This window comes from Aphelocoma coerulescens, chromosome 11 (genome assembly GCF_041296385.1).
Source record: "Aphelocoma coerulescens isolate FSJ_1873_10779 chromosome 11, UR_Acoe_1.0, whole genome shotgun sequence".
NCBI lineage: Eukaryota > Metazoa > Chordata > Aves > Passeriformes > Corvidae > Aphelocoma > Aphelocoma coerulescens.
The window spans coordinates 8,143,327-8,164,616 of record NC_091025.1 but is presented as its reverse complement, the minus strand read 5'-3'; the positions used below and the strand labels follow the sequence as shown (position 1 = coordinate 8,164,616).

General features: G+C 56.3%; 2 protein-coding genes across 3 annotated transcripts; both read left to right on the top strand.

Annotated features, from left to right (window-relative positions):
- Positions 1 to 2,013: 2,013 nt before the first annotated feature.
- FA2H (fatty acid 2-hydroxylase) lies at positions 2,014 to 13,238 on the top strand. Of its 2 annotated transcripts, none has more exons than XM_069026864.1 (7): positions 2,014 to 2,315; positions 8,089 to 8,184; positions 9,905 to 10,047; positions 10,151 to 10,257; positions 11,548 to 11,720; positions 12,170 to 12,422; positions 13,074 to 13,238. In XM_069026864.1, exons 1-7 carry the CDS (start codon positions 2,049 to 2,051, stop codon positions 13,151 to 13,153), a joined length of 1,119 nt encoding a protein of 372 aa, XP_068882965.1. In that variant the 5' UTR covers positions 2,014 to 2,048; the 3' UTR covers positions 13,154 to 13,238. The 2 variants fall into 2 exon arrangements, with proteins under 2 accessions (XP_068882965.1, XP_068882966.1); XM_069026865.1 differs by lacking the exon at positions 2,014 to 2,315 and adding an exon at positions 2,894 to 3,833.
- A 1,512-nt stretch (positions 13,239 to 14,750) lies between these two features.
- On the top strand, positions 14,751 to 20,360 carry MLKL (mixed lineage kinase domain like pseudokinase). Its single transcript, XM_069026868.1, has 11 exons — positions 14,751 to 14,872; positions 15,533 to 16,102; positions 16,284 to 16,397; positions 16,500 to 16,674; positions 16,776 to 16,873; positions 16,992 to 17,127; positions 17,677 to 17,761; positions 18,153 to 18,301; positions 18,500 to 18,549; positions 19,032 to 19,172; positions 20,274 to 20,360. The coding sequence occupies exons 2-11, from the start codon at positions 15,646 to 15,648 to the stop codon at positions 20,324 to 20,326; spliced, it is 1,458 nt and encodes a 485-aa protein (XP_068882969.1). The 5' UTR covers positions 14,751 to 14,872; positions 15,533 to 15,645; the 3' UTR covers positions 20,327 to 20,360.
- Positions 20,361 to 21,290: the final 930 nt, after the last annotated feature.

Genomic DNA, 21,290 nt, shown 5'->3' with positions numbered 1-21,290 from the left:
ACAGGGTGCCCCTGCTGCCTCATTCTCACTGCAGAGCTGAGGGTCAGCTCACCCACTGTGGGGACACCCTTGTGCCTTGCACGAGGGGACAGAGCCCCACCACAGCACCCAGGAGGTAACAAGGGTGTATGAGGTGTCAGCTCACAAGAGCCTGGCTCATATCCCTGAGCCCTGCTGTGGGGCATTTGAGTACCACAGTTCCCCGTGTGCTTGGGAGAGGATGGCAGCCTCTCAGGTCACCCAGCAGCTTTGTGCGCTGGCAAAGGCTGGACGCATCTCTGCCATGAGCTGTGATTACAGAGGGTGGCCCTTGGCAGCACACGGCCCCAAAACCCAAGGTAGGGCTGGACTGCACAGGCAAGACCAGTTGGTGGGGACTTCATCGTGGGGTCACAGCCAGGTGTCCCCTCCATCTCCCCCAGCACCCCACAAAGGGATAGTTTGCACCTGAGCATGCTTGGGGTCTGGGGTCCCTGGTTTGGGATTGGGTGCAGTGGCCTCCAGCTGAGAGCTCCAACTCATTCAGATCTGCCTCTGTCCCCCACCTTGCCCTCATGCTCATCAAAAAATCCTGAATGTCCATCCAGAAGCCACCCTAATGCCCCCGAGGGCTGCGCCAGATCGAGCTCACCCACCACAGCCAGGATCACCTTGGCTGTTAAAGGTATTGGGGAAGCCCCTTGGGAGAGTGTCCCACTCCAGCACCTCCTTTGGGGTCTCCCAGCAGCCTCTCAGGACTCATCTGGCCCTCCCAGCCCCCAAAGAATGTTTTTGTCCACCACCCCAAAGATCCCTCCAAGGGCCCCCCCATGCACCCCAGGTGCCCTGCAGCAGCCCCAGCCAGGTGCATGCCCACCCTTAACTCTTCTGCTCCTATCAGGGTGCAAAACTAATCTACCCACTCAAAAAAGGACTTTTCCCCTGAGCAGGTGGCAGGGCCATGCCGGGAGCTGGGTGGGAAGGTGGAGCCGATGCCGACCGCTACAGCAGGTTTTGCATCCACCTTGATTAAAGACCTCAGTGAATGCCTGGCCAGCACCCCACAGCACCCCAAAGCCGGGGGGCTGAGGTGGTGTGATGACCCACCCTTACAGGTGGGGCTGGGGGGGCTCCCCATTCCTGGGATGGCTAACCCCACCTTAATAACTGGTTGCAGCCCGGTGTGGCCGGCAACGCCAAAATTTGCTGGCACGTGGCCAGCCCCTGTGGTCAAGGGTGTCACCCCAAAGCAGCTCCCCCCCACTTCAGAGGGAGAGCTTCCCAAAAAAGGCATGGGAAACTCCTTTCTTTCTTCATTTTTTATGAATTATTTGGCTGTGATTCTTCTGGGTGTTTGGGGCTGCCTCCTGCCCCCCGGCTAATTTCAAACTTAATTACTGAAACAGCAAACAACTGGGGAGGGGATGCGCAGGCAGCAAGTGACCCTGGGGTGGGCTGGCCTCTGGCTTACCCCGGGAAGGACCCTGCTCTCCCAGGGCGCTCTGAACCAGGACTGGGGTTCTCCCTGCCTTCACCACTGAGGACCTTGGAAGGGGGTTGATATCTTGGGAAGGGTGATTCCCTCAGGGGTGCCTTATACCCCCCAGCTTCATCCCTGCTCCAGGGATGCCCATACTCCAGTTCCACCAGGGGGTACCCCAGTGCCCCCCCATAACCCATCCAAGGTTGCCCAGACCCTCTATTCCCCCACCCTGAGCGTGCCCATGGGCCCCTGGGGGACACATTCCCCGCCCCTGGAGACGCCCCATTTCCCCATTCACCCTGTGGGTGCCCTGTGCCCCCTTCTCCCCGTTCTGCCTCTCCAAGGAGGCCTCCTTCCCACATTCCCGGACGAGGGTACCTGCGGTGGGGCGGAGCCTCCCCACCCCAACCATGCCCCACCCGTCCGTGGCTGCCCAATGGGCTGCGGCGGGGCGTGGCCCGAGGGCGCGGTCTGGCTGCATATGCATGTATGCAGATGAGCAGGTGCGGGCAGAGCGCGGCGGCGGCACGGCACGGCACGGGAGTGGACTTGGACGGGGACCGGGACGGGGACCGGCGGCGGGGCCATGGCCACGGCGGGGCCGCGGTCCTTCAGCGCCGCCGAGGTGCGGGCGCGCTGCGCGCAGGGCGCCTGCCTGGTCTCCTGCCACCGCCGCCTCTACGACCTGAGCGGCTTCGTGCGGCTGCACCCGGGCGGGGAGCAGCTGCTGCGCCGCCGGGCCGGCACCGACGTGAGCGCGGCGCTGGACGGGCCGCCCCACCGGCACTCGGCGAATGCCCGCCGCTGGCTGGAGCAGTACTACGTGGGGGAGATCGAGCCCGGCGACGAGCAGGTACCGCCGCGGGCCGAACCGGGACCGGGTGGGCATGGGCTCTAGGGGGACCCGGGGAGGGCATATACAGATGGCAGTCTCTGTGGGGTGCCCCGGGTGCCGGGTCCAGGATGAACAAGGGCTATGGGGTGTCCCTGGTTCTGATCCAGGATGTACAGGGTCTCTCTAAGGCGCCCCGGGTCCCGGGGCCGGCATGTACAGCGTTCCTATAGGGCGCCCCACGTCCCGGCATTGGGATGTAGAGAGATTATAGGGTGCCGTAGGTCCTGGATCGAGTTTTGGTAGGGTGCTTCAGGTCTCTGCTCTCTGGGATGTGTGCAGTGCAGGGTCTATAGAGCATCTCAAGTCCAGAGTGCATGGAGTCTAAGCTGTGCAGGGTCTGTAGGGCACCCTGAATCCAAACTGTGCAGGATCTGAGCCATACAGGGTCTGTAGCGCGCTCCAGGTCCAGGCTTCTCAGGGTCCAAGCTGTTCAGGTCATGCAGAGGCTGGATAGGCTTTGGGATGGAAGTTTCTGAGATGCATGTAGCATATAAGGTGTTTAGTGCAGCCAGATCTGTCTGAGCTGTATGGGACATGGTATGTGTTGGGTCTGACCAGGACAGGACCCCTAGGATCAGGCTCTGTAGGGTCTGGGATCTACAGGGCGTGAGAGGTGAAGGGGGCAGAGGGTGTTTGAGGTTCCTGGAATCTTGCACGGGTGGTGCCTGAGGTGTGCAGGGGACCCTGAGGCCCATAGGGTGCCAAGGGCACACAGTCTGGTACCTACAGGGTCCCACTCCACAGCCACATCCCACCCTGGCCATGCTAGGAAGCAGGGCTGATGGATGGCTCTGGGGTGCCAATGTGGCATGGAGGTGTTGGGGTCTTTGGAGGGGTGCAGAAGATGGAGCTCAGTGTCAGTTTTAGCAGGACTGTATGGCACGGGGTGGGCAATGTGACAGGACACCCTTCCTGGCACTGCCAGCACTCAATCAGGGACCAAGGTGCTGGCCACAAGCGTTTGCCAGTGGTGAGCAGCCACTGCTGGTGAGAGGAGCCCAGCCATCACCCTGACTGCTTGGTGTGGGGCATGGGTGCCCATGACACCCCCACTGTGCCAGCCCTGTGCTGTCCAGGCGGATGGGAAAGTTTCCTGGGGAAGTTCCGCTGCCTCTGGGTGTCAGTGGGCACTGCTACCCAGTTACCAGCCCTCACCAGCACGCCGTGGGCAGGATGCTGAGCAGTGGGGCCAGCCCGGCCCCCTTCACTAGCCCAGCAGTGGTGTTCCCCTCTAGACATCCCAGCAAGGTCAGTGACCGGCCGGTCCCTCTGGCTGGTTGTTTGCTCTCACTGGGTGTCCTCCCCAGGGCGCAGCCTCAGCCCCAGCGCCACAGACAAGGCTTTGTTTCAGCCTCGGTGCAATGCCTGCGTTTTCCCCGGATGGATCCCGACGATGGCACCTCCTCTGTTGGGACACTCGCTGAGCTGCCGCCTCCTTGCAGGCGTGACGAGCCCAACGGGTTGGGGCGAAGGAAGGTACCGGACGAACGGGTTCCTGCGCCGCAGCCCGCGCCGAGGAGAGCTGCCACCATCCCAATGCAAATACATGGCGTGATAACACCAGGGCCCAGGGAGATCAGATGCTGCCTGGTGCCAGATAAACCATCCCAGGCTGTAATACACTGGGGAGGGATTAGAGCTGCCTGCTGCATGGTGAGACCATGTCCGGCATGCACTGATGTGTGAGCGGCTCTGCCCCACTCCCCACCCCCCAAAAATCCTCTTTAGGGAGAGGTGGTGCCCTTGGTGGTGCTTGGGTTCATGCTTTGGGTACTTTGGAGCAGGTGTACCCCAAACAGCTCTTTGAAGGAAGTGTTACGTTGCCCCAGTCTGGTTCCAGATCCCCACAGCTTTGCCAGGGCCTCTCCTCGCCTGTTGGAAGTTCCAGGGCTGTATCATCCCTGTGCTCAGGAATTCAGGATTCTGTGGTCTCACAGGCATCCAGCATCCTCCCCTGCTTCCCCCAGGGATTTCCAGGATTTTGGAAAGGGGAAAAAATATGTTAATGCAGGGGAGAGAAAGAAGATAAGATGCAGCCTTCATCCCACTGGCGTCTCCATGCCCCTTCCTGTGGCTCTCTCCTTCAGCCACAGGTCCCTTTTCTGCATCACCCAAACCCATTTGGCTAAGGACAGATTAACCCCTAAACATTTTATCTATGCAAGCAGGACATATAGGGGAGATCAAAGCGAGTGCCAGTAATTACCTAAACTAGACAGTGGATTTTAACAGTCTCGCTAGAAGGGAACTGGATCATCTAATTACCCCTCCAGTTTAAGCAATTAGAGACTTTCATCACAGCCTCTTTGGGGTGCATGATGTGGCTGTGAGTCACGGTAAATCCTCCAGCCTTCTCAGGTTTAGTGTCCTTCTCTTCCTCTTGCCTGTATTGCTGCACGTCAGGCTCGCCCTGGCTTTCCGTCCCATCCCGAGTCGCTTGGATATAGGCGGGACACTTGGGGCACCTCTTTGGAGGTGGTGTAACAAGAAGTGACTTTTTATATTGCTATTATGACTAGGAGGAGGTAAATTCACCTCCTTTTAATAGTCCTGCTGCACCCAGTGTTTAATGGGCTAAGACACAGCCTCATGGGTCTCTGCCAGCCACTGCCCATGGACCACGATACTGATGGGATGGTGGTGCTGGGATGGTGCCACCACAAGCAAGGGCCTTGCTTGGGCTCTCTGCGTGTCCTGGGGTGTCCTCATGCTACGTGCCTGTACCTGCACTGCCAACAGAGCTTGTCCCATGTGGACACCAGTAAATTGAGCCTCTGAGGAGCTCAGTGAGGGTGCTGGGGCTGTGGAGCAATGCAGAGGTATGGCAGGACCCCTCTGGGTTTTGACTCACTGGGCAAATGGGTGGAAAAAACCCTGGGTCCAGGCTTTTGGCAGAGCAGCTGTCTGCAGGCAGCATCGCCCTGTCTGGGCTAGGGGGAGGTTTCCAGCTTCTCTGCCTGTGTCCCAGAAACATCGAGCCCTGTGGTGGACCACCCCTTCTATCTGTGTCTGCTCACATCACAGCTGGATTTTGTTCTTTTAATGCCCCAAGTCCCAATGCAGGACAGCATTGGGGTGGCACAACCAGTGCTCTCCAGCTGGTGCAGGGCCAATGCCGAGCTCCCCATCTGACCCACACCGGGCAGCCAGATGCTCGCAGGTGGGTGCTGGGTCACCCAGTCACTGGATCATGCCATGCCCTGGGTTTTGGCCCCGTTGTCTACCAGCAGCAGAGCTGGCACCTTGCCAGGACTGCTACTCGCTTACAGTCGCAGCACCTCATGGATGTTAACTTTCCTTTCCTTACATCAGGCCCCTTGTTCATCTTCCCTGGCAGGACCTGTTTCCCTGGGACAACTCAGATGCATCTTCAGCACCCACAGGTGACAGCAGAGCCCAGCTCACCACACCCCTTCAACCTCCTTCCAACCCATCTCTTGTTTGGAGGAGAATGGGCAGAAGCCCCAGCAACTGGTCTGGGTGCCATGGGGCTTGATCCCAGCAGGGCCCTTGCATGCTTGGAACAGGCAGGAACAGGCCACGCTTTGGGGAACCAGTTGGGACATGTGAGTGTGGTTTGCATCCTGGTTGCACCACAGCTCCCAGTCCTTTCAGTGCCAGCCCCAGGGTGAGCAAGAGGAGAGCCTTCCTCCTGCTCCCTGAGGAAGAGGAGGAGGAGGAGGAGATTACTCTAGTGCTGAGAGAGAGCTGCCACAGCACACAGGGCAATGGCATCTCACTGATGTCACCCAGCCTAGGTGCTAGTGGTGAGGTGGGATGGGAGTGCCCCAGTGCATCTCCCTGACCTGGGAGGACCGGGAAGCCTCCAGGCATGACACAGTGCTCAGGCATCCGTGGGCAGGGGAACTGGAGGTGTGTGAACATTTCGGAAGAGGGAGAAGAGGTGCTGGACGTTGCGTCAGCCCAGCTTTCTTAAGCATCCTTCCTGCTGCTGGCTAGGTTGTGGTGCAAGCATGAAGGTGGAGAGTACCAGCCCATTTCTCAGGGCATGGATAAGCCGTTTCACTCTCTTAAAGCCAAATTTTCTTCCACAGCACCTGCAGGCAGAGGCAAAACCATAAATTCACCATGCTTTGCTGGATTTTAAGGCGTCCCATCTGCCCTAGAGTTTTGGAATGTCTGGCTGAAGGACAGAGTGTGCAATGTGGAAAATAGCAGTGGGAATCCTCACAGAAAGATGTGGTGGTACATGGCATCAGCTCATATCAGTGCTCTGCCTGCAGTAAAATTGATGCCAGTGGGATTCCAGCCTGGAAATACTGGCTGGAAATATCCCCTGTCCTTCCCTGCCCGCTGCCCCAGGCAAGGGGCTGCCTCAGAGCTGGGTAATGCAGTTCCGGTACCAGCAGAATGAGGCTTGAAATCCGGCTAGCCCGGGAAATGGGGTGGGAGCACAGCTTGCAAGGAGTGCCTGCTGTCGGCAAACAGTGCCCGAGCCCTGCCTCGGCGTCCCCAACAAGGCACAGAGTAAAGTCCTCATGTCCTGGCAAGGTGACACTGGTTCTCCTGCATCTCAGGCCCTCCTGCAGCTGCCAGGGCAGTATTCCCATCAATAGGGTGGCAGTGCATCCCCCTCGTAGCAGTGGGGAGAGCATCCATTGAGGAGCTGGGAGAAAACCCTTCCTCTCTGGAAGCGGCACAGCTGGAAGCCCCGTCGGGAACGACTGTGCTGCGGCTGCCGGGCCACGCCGTACCCTGCTCCGGGTTAATGGGTAACTCAAGGTGACAAAGCGGGAGAAAAGGCATGTTTGGCATGTCCTGCACGGGGAGACGGCGCTGCTGCTGGGGGGCACGGCTGGCTTGGAGTTTGCATGGGCACGCTGCAACCTCACCAAGCCCCCCACCAGCGGCACGGACGGCACCGGAGCTGGCACAGCTACGGGAAAGGAGGCTGGTGCTGGCAGCTGGCAATGTGTTTGCTTCCAAGCTTCAGACAAGGCAGGTTTCTCCTGTTTCTCAGCCTGCCCTGGCAGTGGGACTGCAGCTGGGTCTTTGTCTTGCCACCACTGCACCAGTGCATCCCCTGTGCCTCAGCGTGCTCTCCTAAGCCACAGCCAAACCCCCTTGCCATATTCCATAGCTCATGGCAAAGGCACCCAGCCCAGTGTCACCCTGTGAAGGACACACTGCCTTTTTCCCTGGACAAGGTCCCTGCTTCTGTGTTTTTCCTTGTGCCCACAGCCAGCGTGGTGGCACCAGCTGTGCCACACCCCCCAGGTCTGCCAGCCCAGCTTTCTCAGGGACTGAAAAGCCAAGCTGGGCTTTTGTTGGATATCAGTGGGGTGGAAGGAGGGAGCACTAACCCAGCAATGCCCCTCACTTTGCTGGCAGTGCCAAGGTGACCCCTGCTGTGGCATTGCCCATTTGCAGGGGGAAATGCTGGCCCAGGGCCCAGAGTTTCTGCATTGCCACCCTGAAGCACCCGTGCTGTCCCAGCAGCAGGCAGGGTATTCCAAACATGGCTCGGCAGGAGGTTTCCAAAGAGCCCCGAGCCTGCGATGCTCAGTGCACGGTCCGAAGGGCAGCACAGCTCACTGGCAGCTGCTTCCCTCAGGAACCTGCTCTGCAGGAACTGACTGACTTAAATTCACCAGAATTTTCCCCATATTTATTTAGCAGGCAGGAGCTCACTCTGGCCATACTCCTGTGTGCTACAGCCATCACCATCCCCAACTGATGCTTCACCACAGGGTTTTCTTTCTCTTTTCAGAGCCTCTCTGAAACAGTGGATGAGAAGGAGGTGGTTGCTGCAGCCCAGACTCCAGAGCAGACAGATCTCTGCTACAAAACAGTGGATGTGGAGAAGGTAAGAGCCCTGGAGTTCCTCCAGCACACTGTTTGCTGGAGTGCTCCTGGGAAACACCAGGTCTCCTTTTCCCTGAACAAGTGCTGGATTTCTGCTGACTTCTTGGATGGGAGGGATGGTGTGAGGGAGCCGAACTGATCCAGCCACTTTTGCCCTTTCTCCTGGTGTGGATGGCATTGCTCATGCTTTATTGCACAGGTGTGGCCACGCTGGGAGGTTCCCATTGCAGCAGCGTGGGAGAGATGGCTTTCTCTGACAGTGGCTGTGCCCTTCCAGAGGGAAATGTTGCCAAGCCAACACCTTGCTTGCTTTTATTTCTTTCTTGCTTTATTTTATTGCTTTATTTATTTTACTTTTTCCCTTGCCTAAGCTCTTGTAATGAGCAGTAAGGGATTCCCCAGCCTGGGCAGGGTGATCCCTGTGTGTCCAGGGTGCGTCCTGCCCTGCCAGCTCCTTTCCAAGCATGCCACAACAGCAGGAGTTTGTCCCCAAGGTGCCTTTGGCTGTCCCTGCCCTTTGTAGCACCATCTGGTCACCACAGCTTGCATGGTCCCAGCTGGTTGGTGGGCGTGCCTTTATCTTGTGGAAAGTTGGGGTTTTTTTTAGAGTAGGAGAACATCTTTCACCCCCCAAATTAATATTTTATCACTGAGCACCTTTAAAAGAGAATGTGCCATTTCAAAGTGACCTTTTTGCTTTAACTTTTCCCCTACCTCCCCAGTGGAGAATGGCTCTGTTCTCATCCCATACACCAGCTGGGGTTGTTTCCCCTCCTGTGTGATTGTGTTCATCCCTGCCTGCAGCAGAGCCCCCAAAATGCCCACAGCCACCCCGGCTCCTTGCCCTGAGGTGCCCCGGACTGAGCCATCCCCACCACTGGCAGCACAATCCCAGGTGCCAGATTGCTGTGCCAGTGCTGTGTGGCACAGGCAGCCCAAGGAGAGCTGCCAGGCCTGGGGTTTGGCTGGGCGAGCATGGTTTCAGTCCTGGCACAGAGGTGGAACCAAGAATTCACCTTATCTGGCCAGGCCAGCAGAAGATGCATCCGGGGATGCTGAGCACTGGCAGAGGTGGTGCTGCCAGTTGTGGCTCCCTATTTTCATGCCATGCCAACATGTGTGCCTGCACAGGTCCCTTCCTCTTGCACCTGAGTTCAGCCATGCTCAGCAGCAGTGCTGGAGTCTGTGTTCCCACCCTGTATCGCTGCTCCCCATCCCTTTGCACTTTGCTCCTCACTGGGGTGCCCAAACAGTTGTGGTTTCCCCATGTGTCCTCTGCAGAAGGAGAAATGTCCTTGGCTGGGGCAGTGCTGTGGGGATGGGATCTACGTGCTACCAGAGGTGTTCTGCTGGGAAATATCACTGCTCACTATCTAATCTTGGCAGCTCGAGAGGCAAAGAGCCTCAGTTATCAGGGCCTGATGCTGAGCCAGGTCTGGGTACAGCCGCCTTCACCTTGATCCGCTGGCAGGTACCCGGTGACACGGGTGAGCTAAGCCCCATGTTCACGGGTAGATGGGGCTGGTGTGTGTCTGGCCCCTTGTCTGCCCCGTGCTGGTGCTTGTGGGGAGCTCAGGGCACCTTGGAACAAGGAGCAACTGCCCTTGGGGTATGGGAAGGAGTTTGCAGCCCTAAATTCTGCCGCAGCGGCTCAGTTTTGTGCCTGGTACTGGGATGGTTTGTGGGTTCCATAGCACTACAACCACTGTCTACTCCCTCAGGACCTGGTGGACTGGCAGAAGCCCTTGCTGTGGCAGGTGGGCTACTTAGGGGAGAAGTATGACGAGTGGGTGCACCAACCTGTGGATCGGCCCATCCGCCTCTTCCACTCAGATTTCCTTGAGTTCCTCTCCAAGACAGCATGGTGAGCTCCCAGGGTCTGCACTGTGATGGTACCTCCCCAGGGAGGGGGGAATGGCTCACCAGCCAGCAGGACACTCCCTCTGACATCTCCTTCTGTCCCATAGGTACGTGGTGTTCATGGTGTGGACACCCGTGGTGCTCTATCTCAGCTGGGTCAGCTACACCTCCCTTGCTCAGGGCAACACCAGGCTCTTCTCCTCCTTCACCACAGGTACGAGCAGCAGCAAAGTCTTTGGGCTTCCCTTACTGACCCCACTCTGGGTACAGGGGCAGGACAGCCTTGGGTGGGGGAGTCCTGCATCCCGTCCTCATCCCTCCTTCTGTACGTGCTCACCACAAGCCACATGCAAGAGCAGCAGGTCAGCTGCACCTCTCCCTGCGGCCACCAGCGTGTCCCCTGCATGAAGCCACCGGTTCTTGCCCACTTCCATCCCCTCCTCTCACCACAAGACTTGTTCCCCCCAGGAGATCAATAGAGGCACAGATCCCGCTGACCTGGGCTGCAGCTTGCTCCCCCCTGCCTCCCGTCCCTCCATCCCCAAAACCGAGCCCTGCCGGTGCTGGGGAGTGTTCCAATCGCCGCTGACGCCCACCTCGGGCCGCGGCTGAATGCCGGCGTGGCGGGCGAACAAACCCGGCTCTCAGCGCCGCTGGCGCCGCACAGTGCGGGGCTTGTTTCCCCGAAGCGCCTGTCCTTGAATCTCCCACTGTCTGCTCCCTGCTCCCCCGGGAATAACAAGCGTGGCCAGGGCAGGCTGTCTTCTTTGTTGTCTTTTTGTTTTTTCTTTTTCTTTTTTTTTTCTGGGTTCCCTATTTTTTTTGCAAGGTGCCACCCAGTGCCAGCTGTGCCCGGCTGTGGGGTGGAGAGCGCCTGCTGCACAGGCAGCCCCTGCTCCTTGTGGCATTTGGCACCTTGCTGCCAAGTTTTGTAGGGTTTTTTTCCAAAAATAAGCAGATTTTAGGGGAATCCAAATTTTCCTAGGAAGGACACAGGGCTGGCAGCCAGCCCAGAAAGAAGGAGGTGGCTGAAAAATGTTCTGCGGGGGAAAGTGCCCAACAAATCTATTCTTTTTCCCCAAAAAAGGAACACCAACAGCAACAGCACTGTTTTACTGTCACGAGTGCTGCCTGTGCAATTAAAGTCCCTACTGCCGTGTTCTGGTGGGTGAAGCAGCTTCGTAAGGATGACACAGTCCCTAGAGTGCACATCCAAGCCCCTGTTGGCATCTGGAATGCAGGGACCCCCCCTCACTGGCTTCCTGAGGCTGCAAGAAGCTCACTGTTTCTGTAAATTAATGGGAATCAAAAGAAAATGTGGTTTTGGAGCAGTGCTTGGGCGGGTAGCTCCCTAGAGAAGCTCGGGGCAGGAGGTGGATGAGAGGTGGGTGGGAGGGAGGGAGGGAGAGCTGAGCATCACCCTGACACCAGTGGGAGGATGGTTATGGATAAAAGCACCCGCACATCGCCTGCCCTGCTGACCACTGCACATCTCGTTGTGTAGAGTACTCCATCCCTGTCCACAAATACTACTTCCCCTTCATCTTCCTCCTGGGAATGATCCTGTGGTCCCTGCTAGAGTACCTCATCCATCGCTTTGTCTTCCACATGAAGCCACCTGCTAGTAACTACTATCTCATCACCCTGCATTTCTTGCTGCATGGGCAGCATCACAAGGTGAGTTGCAGCTCCCGCCTCCGCTGGCGCCTGCCAGGCCGTGGGAATGGTGGCCTTTGCCCTGCTGGAGCCTGTTAGTGCATGGCCTTTGCCCAGGCAGAGCCTGTTTGTGCCTGTTCAGTGTGCTTGGTGGCATCCCAAGCGAGGCACTTACCCAGTACCTGTGAGGGCTGCAAAACAGCCTTGGAGGAGCTGGAGTTAAATTTGCAAGCTCTGTGGTTGGGCAAGGGGAAGACTAAAAGAGCTGGGGCACTTGCCAGCTAAAGCCACCACCTGCCTGGCCACCTTGGCATGCATGGGGGGCTGCTCTCGCCATCGGGTACAACTTCAGAGAGGGTTTTTGGTGTCGGCTTCTCCCAAGTGGGTTTCCCCAGTGCTCGGCAGGGAGGTGCTGGGGGAGGTAGGTTGGGCTAGGAGCTGCCTGTCCCACTGTCCCTCTCTGCTTCCAGTCTCCCTTCGACAGCTCCCGCCTGGTCTTCCCTCCTGTGCCAGCCTCGCTGGTGATCGGCTTCTTCTACGGTGTCCTGCGGCTCCTGCTGCCCGAGGTGCTGGGGCTCTCAGTGTTCGTCGGGGGGCTCTGCGGCTACGTCATCTACGACATGATGCACTATTACCTCCACTACGGCTCCCCCAAAAAGGGCACCTACCTGTATGGCCTGAAGGCTTATCACGTCAAGCACCACTTTGAACACCAAAAATCAGGTAGCACCATGTTCCCCATGCATGCTGGCAGGGGCAAGGGCTGTCAAAGTCCAGTCTACTTGCATGTGTGCAGCTGATTGCTCCAAAATATTTGGGATTTGGGATGAGGAAAGGCAAGCACTGCCCTGCTGGGGAAGCAGCATGTGAGGTGCTGTAGCTCATGGGGAACATTTCCTGGCTCCCATGTTGAGGATGGGGAGCCAGAGCAGCGCAGGGGTGCAGGCAGCAGCCCCACATCACTGCTGCCTGGGAATGCCAGGGCGGAGGCCAAATCCCCATGAAGCTGGGATGGGGGTGCCTGTCCCTGCCCAGGGCAGCATCTCTTCCTGCTGGGAGGCATTGACAGGTGTAGGGTGAGGCCCTGGCCTTCCCTACATCTGTCCCACACCTTCCCTAGCCCAGTGCTTGCTCAACCTGCCCTTTGCCCGGTTTCCTAGGAGAAAGCGCCCCATCCAGATAAGCTATCATCCATGGGGCTTGTTGGCATGGCACAGCCAGCTCCTGCTCCCTCTGCTCTTCCTCCTTGCCCTCACTTTGCCTTCCTCCCTTCCCAAAATGTGGACACTCCTCCCTCACCAATTAACACAGAGCCCTTGTAACACCTCGATGATGGTGGTGCTATGGGCTGAACACTCTCTTCCCTGCCCACAGGTTTTGGCATCAGCACACGCTTCTGGGATTATCCTTTCCGGACACTCATCCCTGAGGAGACCTTCAAGAAAGAGGACTGACAGCCCCAGCTCAGTGCTCAGCTGCCGGCTCCGTACCCCCTGGACTGGGGCTGGTGTCCCTCCCCAGCCCCCAGCAAGACCAGCTGGTCCCTGCCCCCTTCCTGGGGGCTGTGCCACAACAGTGACTCCAAAGTGGAGCATCCCTGTGGAGTGCTGTGGTCCAGCTGCGGCACTGGCAAGGGGATGGGGGGCTGAGGATGGTGGGGAAAGGGGAGGAAGAGGCTGTGGGGTTCCCTGGTGGACTCCTGCCCCTACCTCGCTGCCCTCCCACTCCAGGCTATGGATGCACGGGCAGATCTGCTGCCTGAAAGATGAAGTGCCTGATGCTGCCCTCCCTCCTCTGCCTTGGCACCTTGCCAGAGCCCTTGTCTCTCCTGGGGTGCCCTCTCCCCAGGGCATCCACATGCTGCAGTTAACCCTATTGCCTAACTCGTGCCGAGGGGATTCCCTGTCCTAGGTCCTTCTCCTGGCCCGATCTCAGCCCAGGGTTTTCTTGGCCTGCAGCCCTTTTGGGGTGGGTCCCGCAGGTCTGGATTGTGCCTTTTTCTAACCAGTGCACCCATATCTCTCTGCCAGATTCATCAAGTTCATGGTTTTCATAGACATTGGCTACTTGAAACTCAAACTCCAATGAAAAGAATTACTATGAGATGCCTTTTTTTGCTGATCCTGTGATTTTATTTTTTATTATTTTTTCCCTAATGTTTACTGCAGATATTTAAAGGTTTGAAATAAATTTATATGTAAAACTGTAGACACTACAATTGTAAATAAACTGTATATTTTGAAAAATAAAACTTTCTAAAAAGGCTCTGGCAAATATATCCCCCAGGGCTGCTTGCGTGTTCTCCCACCCTTGGTGTGTCCCTTTCCAGGTGATGATGGCCCTTGGAGCCACCGTTCCTGGCTCCCCTCATCAGCCACGGTGAGGTAGGAGCTTTGCAGGGGACACTCACAGCAAACCTGAGTGACGCCGGGGCTCTGGGTAAACAGAAGCTGCCACTCACTTCTCTGAAGTTGGGCAATAGTGTTGCATGTGCCCCAGAGCTTCCCAAAATTAGCCTGGCCCTCTGACGAAGCAGTCTGCAAAATTTCCTGTGCTCCCAGCAGAGGTCAAGTGCTGTTTCCAGCACCGGTGCCCGCAGCCCACCTCCTTTGGTGCTCGGGGGTCCCGGGGCTCAGGGGTGGGGAGGGGAGCAGGGGTGTGCTCTGGAGGGTCTCGCTGCACATGCAGGAAGTTCAGAAGGGCACAGAGCCCTTACTGTGAGTGTTCCAGTGCCCTGGGCAAGCCTTTCCACTGCTGCCAGCACAGCAGAATGGGTTGTGGTGCTCTAAATAACACAGGCATCAATACAGGGGGCACAACCTCCCCATCCCCTTTTTCCCACTGCACTTCCTGTGGGCAATTCCTCCTTCCATCAGGCAAAACCCAGCACAAGGGCATACAGCCCTTGGGGATACCCCAAGTAGCTTTCTGGGAACTGGGAGCTGTGATGGCGTGGGAAGCTCCAGTGGGTTGCACAATGTCCCTTCCGCTGTGACACCCTTTAAACCCGTGCTCATCCTGCCTGCCCCTCCAGTCTGCGGAGGCAGCCGAGGTCAGCGAAGCAGGACCAGGTAACAGACGGTTTCTCTTGGCACACAGACGAGATTCTTCCTTGGGGGCTGTGCTGGAGCGAGCCTGAGGAGGACAGGAGAGTGGCTGCAGCTGGATTCTAGGTGCGTTTCTGTCTTGTTTCCAGCCAGTAGAACCTGGCACCCTTCTCTTAACGCTGGCTGCATCAGAGTGGCTGCCGCTAATTTCCCTGCAACAGGGGTGGTTTTCTGTCCTTGCTACCTGCATGTGGGCTGGGGAGCAGGCAGCATCCCTGTGGGGATGCTGAGTGCATAGAAAGAGCTTGATTTAAAATCTTGAGTGGGTGCTACGGGGAGAAAATGTGGAGAAGCTGGGAATGCTGGGGCTGTGAAGAGGCACAAGCCTTTATTAGATGGGTGACCACACAGAGAGACATTGGGTAGAAATGAAAACAGATCTTTACAGTCAAAGATATGGGCTCTGCGGGCAGGACCCCAGGGTGACGTGGGGCCAGAGCCAGGAATGCTGCCCAGGGGATGCTCCTTGGGTAACTGATGTCCCTGCTCCTCTGGGTGGAAGCTCTCTAGGATGGCTCATACTAAATTAATGTACATAAATCAAGCCAAAACATCTGTTGCTAATGCAGAGAAAGATGTGCCACTACTGCTGCTAGTGATATCTCTGGGTGTGCCTGCTCCGGTCTGCACGAGCAGCTGCAGTGCTGGGCAAAGCAGAGAAAGCAAAGCAGTTGGAGATGTGATGGGCTGTGGGAGGATGCTGTGCCATAATAGGGTGTTCCTTAGGGCGGAAGGTGTGGAAGAGCTGCATCCAGCTGATCTCTGAGCAGTGCCTGAGGCTTACCTGCACCAGACACTGCCAGCCCACATCCCCAGTGGCCAAGCCTTTTGCTGCAAGCATGGACATCGTGGAGAGGGTCCTCTCCGTGGCCCAGGCCATCCATGCCCAATTCGAGCAGGTGAAGTGCTGTAAGCACCAGTGCCAGCGCCTCGTGGAGCGCATCCAGATCCTGCTGGAGCCCGTGAGGATACTTAGGGCTCAGCCACGACAGCACATCTCCCACCACGAAGAGGAACTGATGAAAAAACTGCTCTGGGCACTGTGGGAAGCCCAGAAACTGGTGATGAAATACAGCCAGACCAGTTGGATCCAGAAGTTCCTGCGAGCCCGAAGTGCTGGTGAGGAGTTTGTCTGGGTGAATGAAAGCCTGGAGGACATTGCCCAGGGCCTCTCGCTCCTGCTGCAGGCAGAGCAGAAGCAGGCTTTCCTGGAAGCCTTCCAGTCAAAGACGTGTCGCCGGCAGGATGCTGAGGACCTGAGGGATGACAGAGCTTTCTTGGACCAGGTGATTGCAAGTGAGTGCATTTAGCAGACCCTCTTTCCCTGTTACTGGTGGTTGGCCCCTCTCTCCAGCTGTTCCAGCTGCTGCCCAGCTCTGACTTGATGGCCATGGAGAGCCAAAGCCATGAGAAAAACAAACCACACAGTCATGCTTGTTCATACAGTGGCCCAACCTCTGCTTGTTTCTCTCCCCAGGTACTGAGGAGCCCAAAGGTGTGGCTGAGGAGATCTACATCGACAGGCAGTGTATGGAGAACAAGGTAGACTGGATGCAAAGCGAGCTGAACAAAGTCATTCGTGAGATGGAGCGTAAGTCGGTGTCACACCACCTGCACCCTGGGCACTGTGTCCTTTCCCCCCAAGCCCTGCCTAACGTGTCCCTTGTTCCCTTCTGGCACATGGTGGGAGCAGGCTTGAAGAAGGTCAATGTTGGTAAAAGAGAAGACATCACTGAGATCAAGCGGGACCAACTCACTTTCCACAGGCACCTACAGGACACCGAGAGCTATGACCTTTATGAGGGCGAGTACCTCAAGTACCCTGTTGCCATCAAAACCTTCAAGAGGCCACTGACCACTGATGCAGTGTGAGTTGCCCTGGGTGGGAACGAGTGTGCCCCCAGGAGGGTGGCACAGCACCATGTCATGCCTTGTTCGAGGGATCTCACCGTGCTGTCCTTTTCCACAGCAAGGTGAGAGACATCTTTGAAAAGGAGATTCAGACCCTGAAGAAGTTTGAGTCTCCAAACATCCTGCGCATGTACGGGATCTGCATTGAGGAGAACGGTAGGGGTGTCATATTAATGTCACCTTTTTCCTCCCCTGCCATCCCCAGCGCTAGCTGGTGGCACATGGCTTGTTGTGGTCCCCTCCCAAGAGGTGGCACAAGGCTTTTGCCTTGCAGACGGGAGCCCCTGCTTCTCCATCGTCATGGAGTACTGTAAACACGGGACACTGCGGGATGTGCTGAACAAGCAACAGCATCTTTCCTGGGACATCCGCATTCGGATGGCCCTGGGAGCTGCCAGAGGCCTTTACAGGTGAGCTCCTGTATAAATCAGTGAGTAAATCCACGTGATGATCCAAAAGCTGTGTGCAGCTTCCTGGTATCTCAGAGTAAGCAGTGGTATCCTGCTAGACACTGATTCCCAGTGAGACCACCTTGGGACACTGGGATGGGAGGCTGGTGAAGAGGTAGGTAGTGGATTTGGATGTAGTAGCACCCATCTACCCTGGTCACTGGCCCCTACATCTGGCTTCAAGCCTGCAAAGGCCTGGAAAGGGGAAATCCCCTTCCCCAGATCCACAGGGCAGATTTGGAAGCACCCTACAGCATGGCCAGTTCTCCTTATGGGTCCTGCTCATCCATAAGGCTTGTTGTTTTGCCCACAGTGGCTCTTCCAGAACCTGCTGGAAAGCTTGGCTTGGCAGGGTTGACCCACCAAGACAGGCAGAGAGCTGCTGGCTTCTCTGGCTGCATGTCAGTCTTTCCCTCCACAGCAGGAGGGAGCACCAAGGTGGGGATGGGTCCATCATCATCATCATCATCATCATCATCATGTGTTGCCCTTGGTTCCATCCATCTGCAGGTTGCACCAGACAGGGGAGAAGTCCCGAGTCCATGGCTGCATCTGCAGTAGCAAGTTCCTGGTGGCTGGGGATTACTGTGTGAAGGTAAGCACCACACCTGGAGATGCTTTGGGGAGTTTTGAATGGTTTTGTGGATATCTCCCTCCACCAACACTGAAGGGAATTGTGATAGTCCAGGATAAAATGGGGTAGTGCCATTCCCCTATCCCCTTAGGCACTTAACCTGCCTATCTTGGTCTTATCATCAGCAAAGTAAGCATTCCTAAAGCATCCAGCCTGGAATGAGCTGAAGTTGGAGAAATTCACCTGGCTTCACCTCTGGTTTTGCTTGCAGGAAGAGACCTGTGATGGGCAGCACACACGGCTGCACACCAGCTTTGCTGCCCAGGGCATCTCGCTCTGTGTTCTCAGGGCAGTCCCTAGCTGAACCACAGGTTTCTACGTCTCCTTTTCTCTCTCTTATTCTCTCAATCAGCTGTCAGGATTTGAGCTGTGTGAAACGGAATCATCCATCAAGAGAAAAGCCCAGAAGAATTGGAAACAAGTCTCTATGTTGGCTTACATCGCTCCAGAGAACCTGAAAGACATCACCTACCCTTACAAGAGGCCCTGTGAAATATACAGGTGTGTCTGTCCCTCCCAGGAGATGCCTGTGAGCAGGCAGGTGTCTGGCAGAGTAGCTGCTGAGCTATGGAACGAGGCCAGGCTTAATTGGACACACAAGCATGTGCTTCCAGTTGGCATAGCCCAACAGTCCTCTCCATTAGAAGGGAGGAATACACAGTGGAATGAATACTGAGACTCTTATTTGTCTCCTTCCAGCTTTGGGATCGTTCTGGCAGAGATTGCAACCTCCAAAATCCCATTTGAAGGTGAGACAGAAGTATCTGGTTCCCTGTGGAAAAGCCACACGGCACAGTGTGGTGGTTCCTGTCTGGCATTGGATGCTCCCTGCTCCTTCCCTGAGCATCCCATGCACATGCCAGTGGCAGTGCCTGGTGTGCCTGGCTCTGCATGACAGCTTCACAGCTTCTCCTGAAACTCCAATACAGTCAAGTACAGCTTATAGAAAGCAACATGCTTAAACCACAAACATGCAAATCATTTTTGTTTCTGTTGGATGGTTCTGTGCATTTAAGCATAAACACATCCTGCTCTACTGGAGCCCAACAGTGTTATGCCAAATACAGGGGGATTCATTGCAGATGGAGTTTGGGTCACTTCCCTGCTGGCTTCTCCCTGCCACAGGCTGCAGGCAGGCTCTTGGCATGGCTTTGTGCTGGGTTTCCTCCCCAGCACCCTCCTGTGGCAGCAGAGCTCCATCCCGACACTCCTGCCTGCACTTGTTGTTTAGGCTGCACTCCTGAGGAGATCGTGGAGAAAATCTGCAATCACCATTACTGGGATCCTCTTGGGGAAGATTGTCCTGACGACCTGAGGAAAATCATTGAACAGTGCCGGGCCTTTGAGCCTTCCCAGCGCCCTTCTGCCGAGGGTAAGTGTCCTGGACATCTGCTCCACAGGTCCTTTGCATCCTTCAATCAGCTACTTCAGCAGGCAGTTTTCCCCTTATTTCCCACATGAATTTGCCTGGCTTTGTCTTTCGGGATCCTGCCTTGACCTTCCTTTTTATGCTAGCAAGTCCCCAGATTCCAGACCTCACGATTAATATTTATTTACCCGTGCCATGACAATAATCACCAGGCTGTTTTTTCATTCAGCATCGCATAGAAGTGGCTTTTTCTGTCAGACAAGCACTGAACTGGAAGTAGGGGTCTGTGGGTTAATCCCCACTCAGGTCCCGCAGATCCCATAAGATGGAGGAGCAGCCACAACACTCTGCAGGAACATTTCCTGCTTTTGGCTTTGAGCAGTAAATTGCAGTCTTGGGCATTGCTCTGTGACAGGGAAGTTTTCACTGTCTCTGAAGCTGGTTTGGGTCTGATCCAATGAGTAACTGGTCTCCATCAGGAGATACAACAGAAACATCAGGAAAAGATAGAGGAACCTTTCTGGTGTGCTTGAAGTCACAGAGGTCATACCTTTCCCTTGGTTCATCTGTCTGAGGGGAGAAAACTTCCTTCAATCTCATCCACTCCATCCTACGGGACCAGAGCCATACAAGAGATGTGGAAAATGTGCCCAAGAAACCACTGTGTATCAGGTCTCTGTGCTTCCATCTCCCACCAGCACCTCCCTCAGCAGACCCTGGCACAGGGAATCACCCTGGCTGAAGTGAAAACACCAAAATATCATTAGAGACATTGGCAAAGCCACATTGAGGAAACAGGATGGCTTTATTACTCTGACTCTAATCCAACATCCACCACTGCATGGTGCTGAGCTGGAAGGACAGCTTATTGCAGCTGTTCTCAGGGGTTTTTCCATAAACACAGCTACTTCTGTTTGGGCTGTGCTGTCTGCTCAGGCCTGTCCCCTGCTAATCCCTGCCCATTTGTGCTGGCCCGAGGAGAGCGTGACTCTGTGTCCCGGTCATTATCAGCGAGGGAAAGCCATCTTCTCATCTCTTAAAAAAATCCAAACAAGCCTACAACAAATACTCTGTGTTGATTAAAGCCATCCTTGTGTTTTGCAGAGATTGTGGACTTGCTGGCTGACCTGGAAAAAAGCAGAAGCCAAGGAAGTTAACTGTGAAAAACGGGGCTGGGTGACCAGAGGCAGCAAGGCCAGGGGTGCCACTCACCCATCTTCCCCCTCACAGAGACTGATGGCTCGATACACCTGTGTTTGTTTCTGTGTGTGACACCTTCACCTCGCCAAGGGGCCGTGCCTGGGTCACCTCGGAGGCAGCTGGGGGTTGAGGTGACTTGAGGAGAGGCCAGCAGGAAGCCTGGGGGGACCAGAGGGATGGAACATAGCTTCTTTTACAAGGAAAGGCTGAGGGAGTTGAGCCTGTTCAGCCTCGAGAAGAGACAACGGAGGAGACTTCATCAGTGTCTGTCACTCTTTGAAGAGGTGTCAGAGGATGAACCAGGCTCTGCTGGGTGGTGCCCAGCAATAGGACAAGAGGCAACGGGCAGAAAATGATACACAGGCAGTTCCACTCGAACATGACGAAGAACTTCTTTACTGAGTTTACAGTGATCATACACTGGAACATTGCCCAGAGAGGGTGTGGAGTTTCCCCTCACTGGAGATACTCCGGAAGCATCTGGATGCAATCCTGTGAAACGTGCTCTAGGACAATCCTGCTTGAGCAGGGAGGTGGGACAAGATGACCCACTGTACTCCCTTCCGACCTGACCCATTCTGTGATTCTCCTCGGCCCCGCCCCTGCCCACGGAGCGCCGGGACGCGGCTCCCCTGAGGCCGCCTCCGGCTCTACTTGAGCTCCTCCCCGGTTCCTCTCAAATCCCTTCCGGTTCCCCCCGGTTCCGCTCGGCTCCCCTCGGGGTTTTTCCCGGTTTTTCCCCTTGGTTTTTCCCGGCCTCCCCCCAGCTTCCTCCCGCGTTCTCCCCGGTTCCCCCGGGCCCAGCCCGCCGCCATGGCAACGCCCCGCCCACCTCCCCCGGTTTGAGTGAACTTGCGTTCCCGCTCTTTTCGCCCCGCGGCGTCTCCTCCAATAAAAACTCGCCCCGCCCACTCTTGTCCC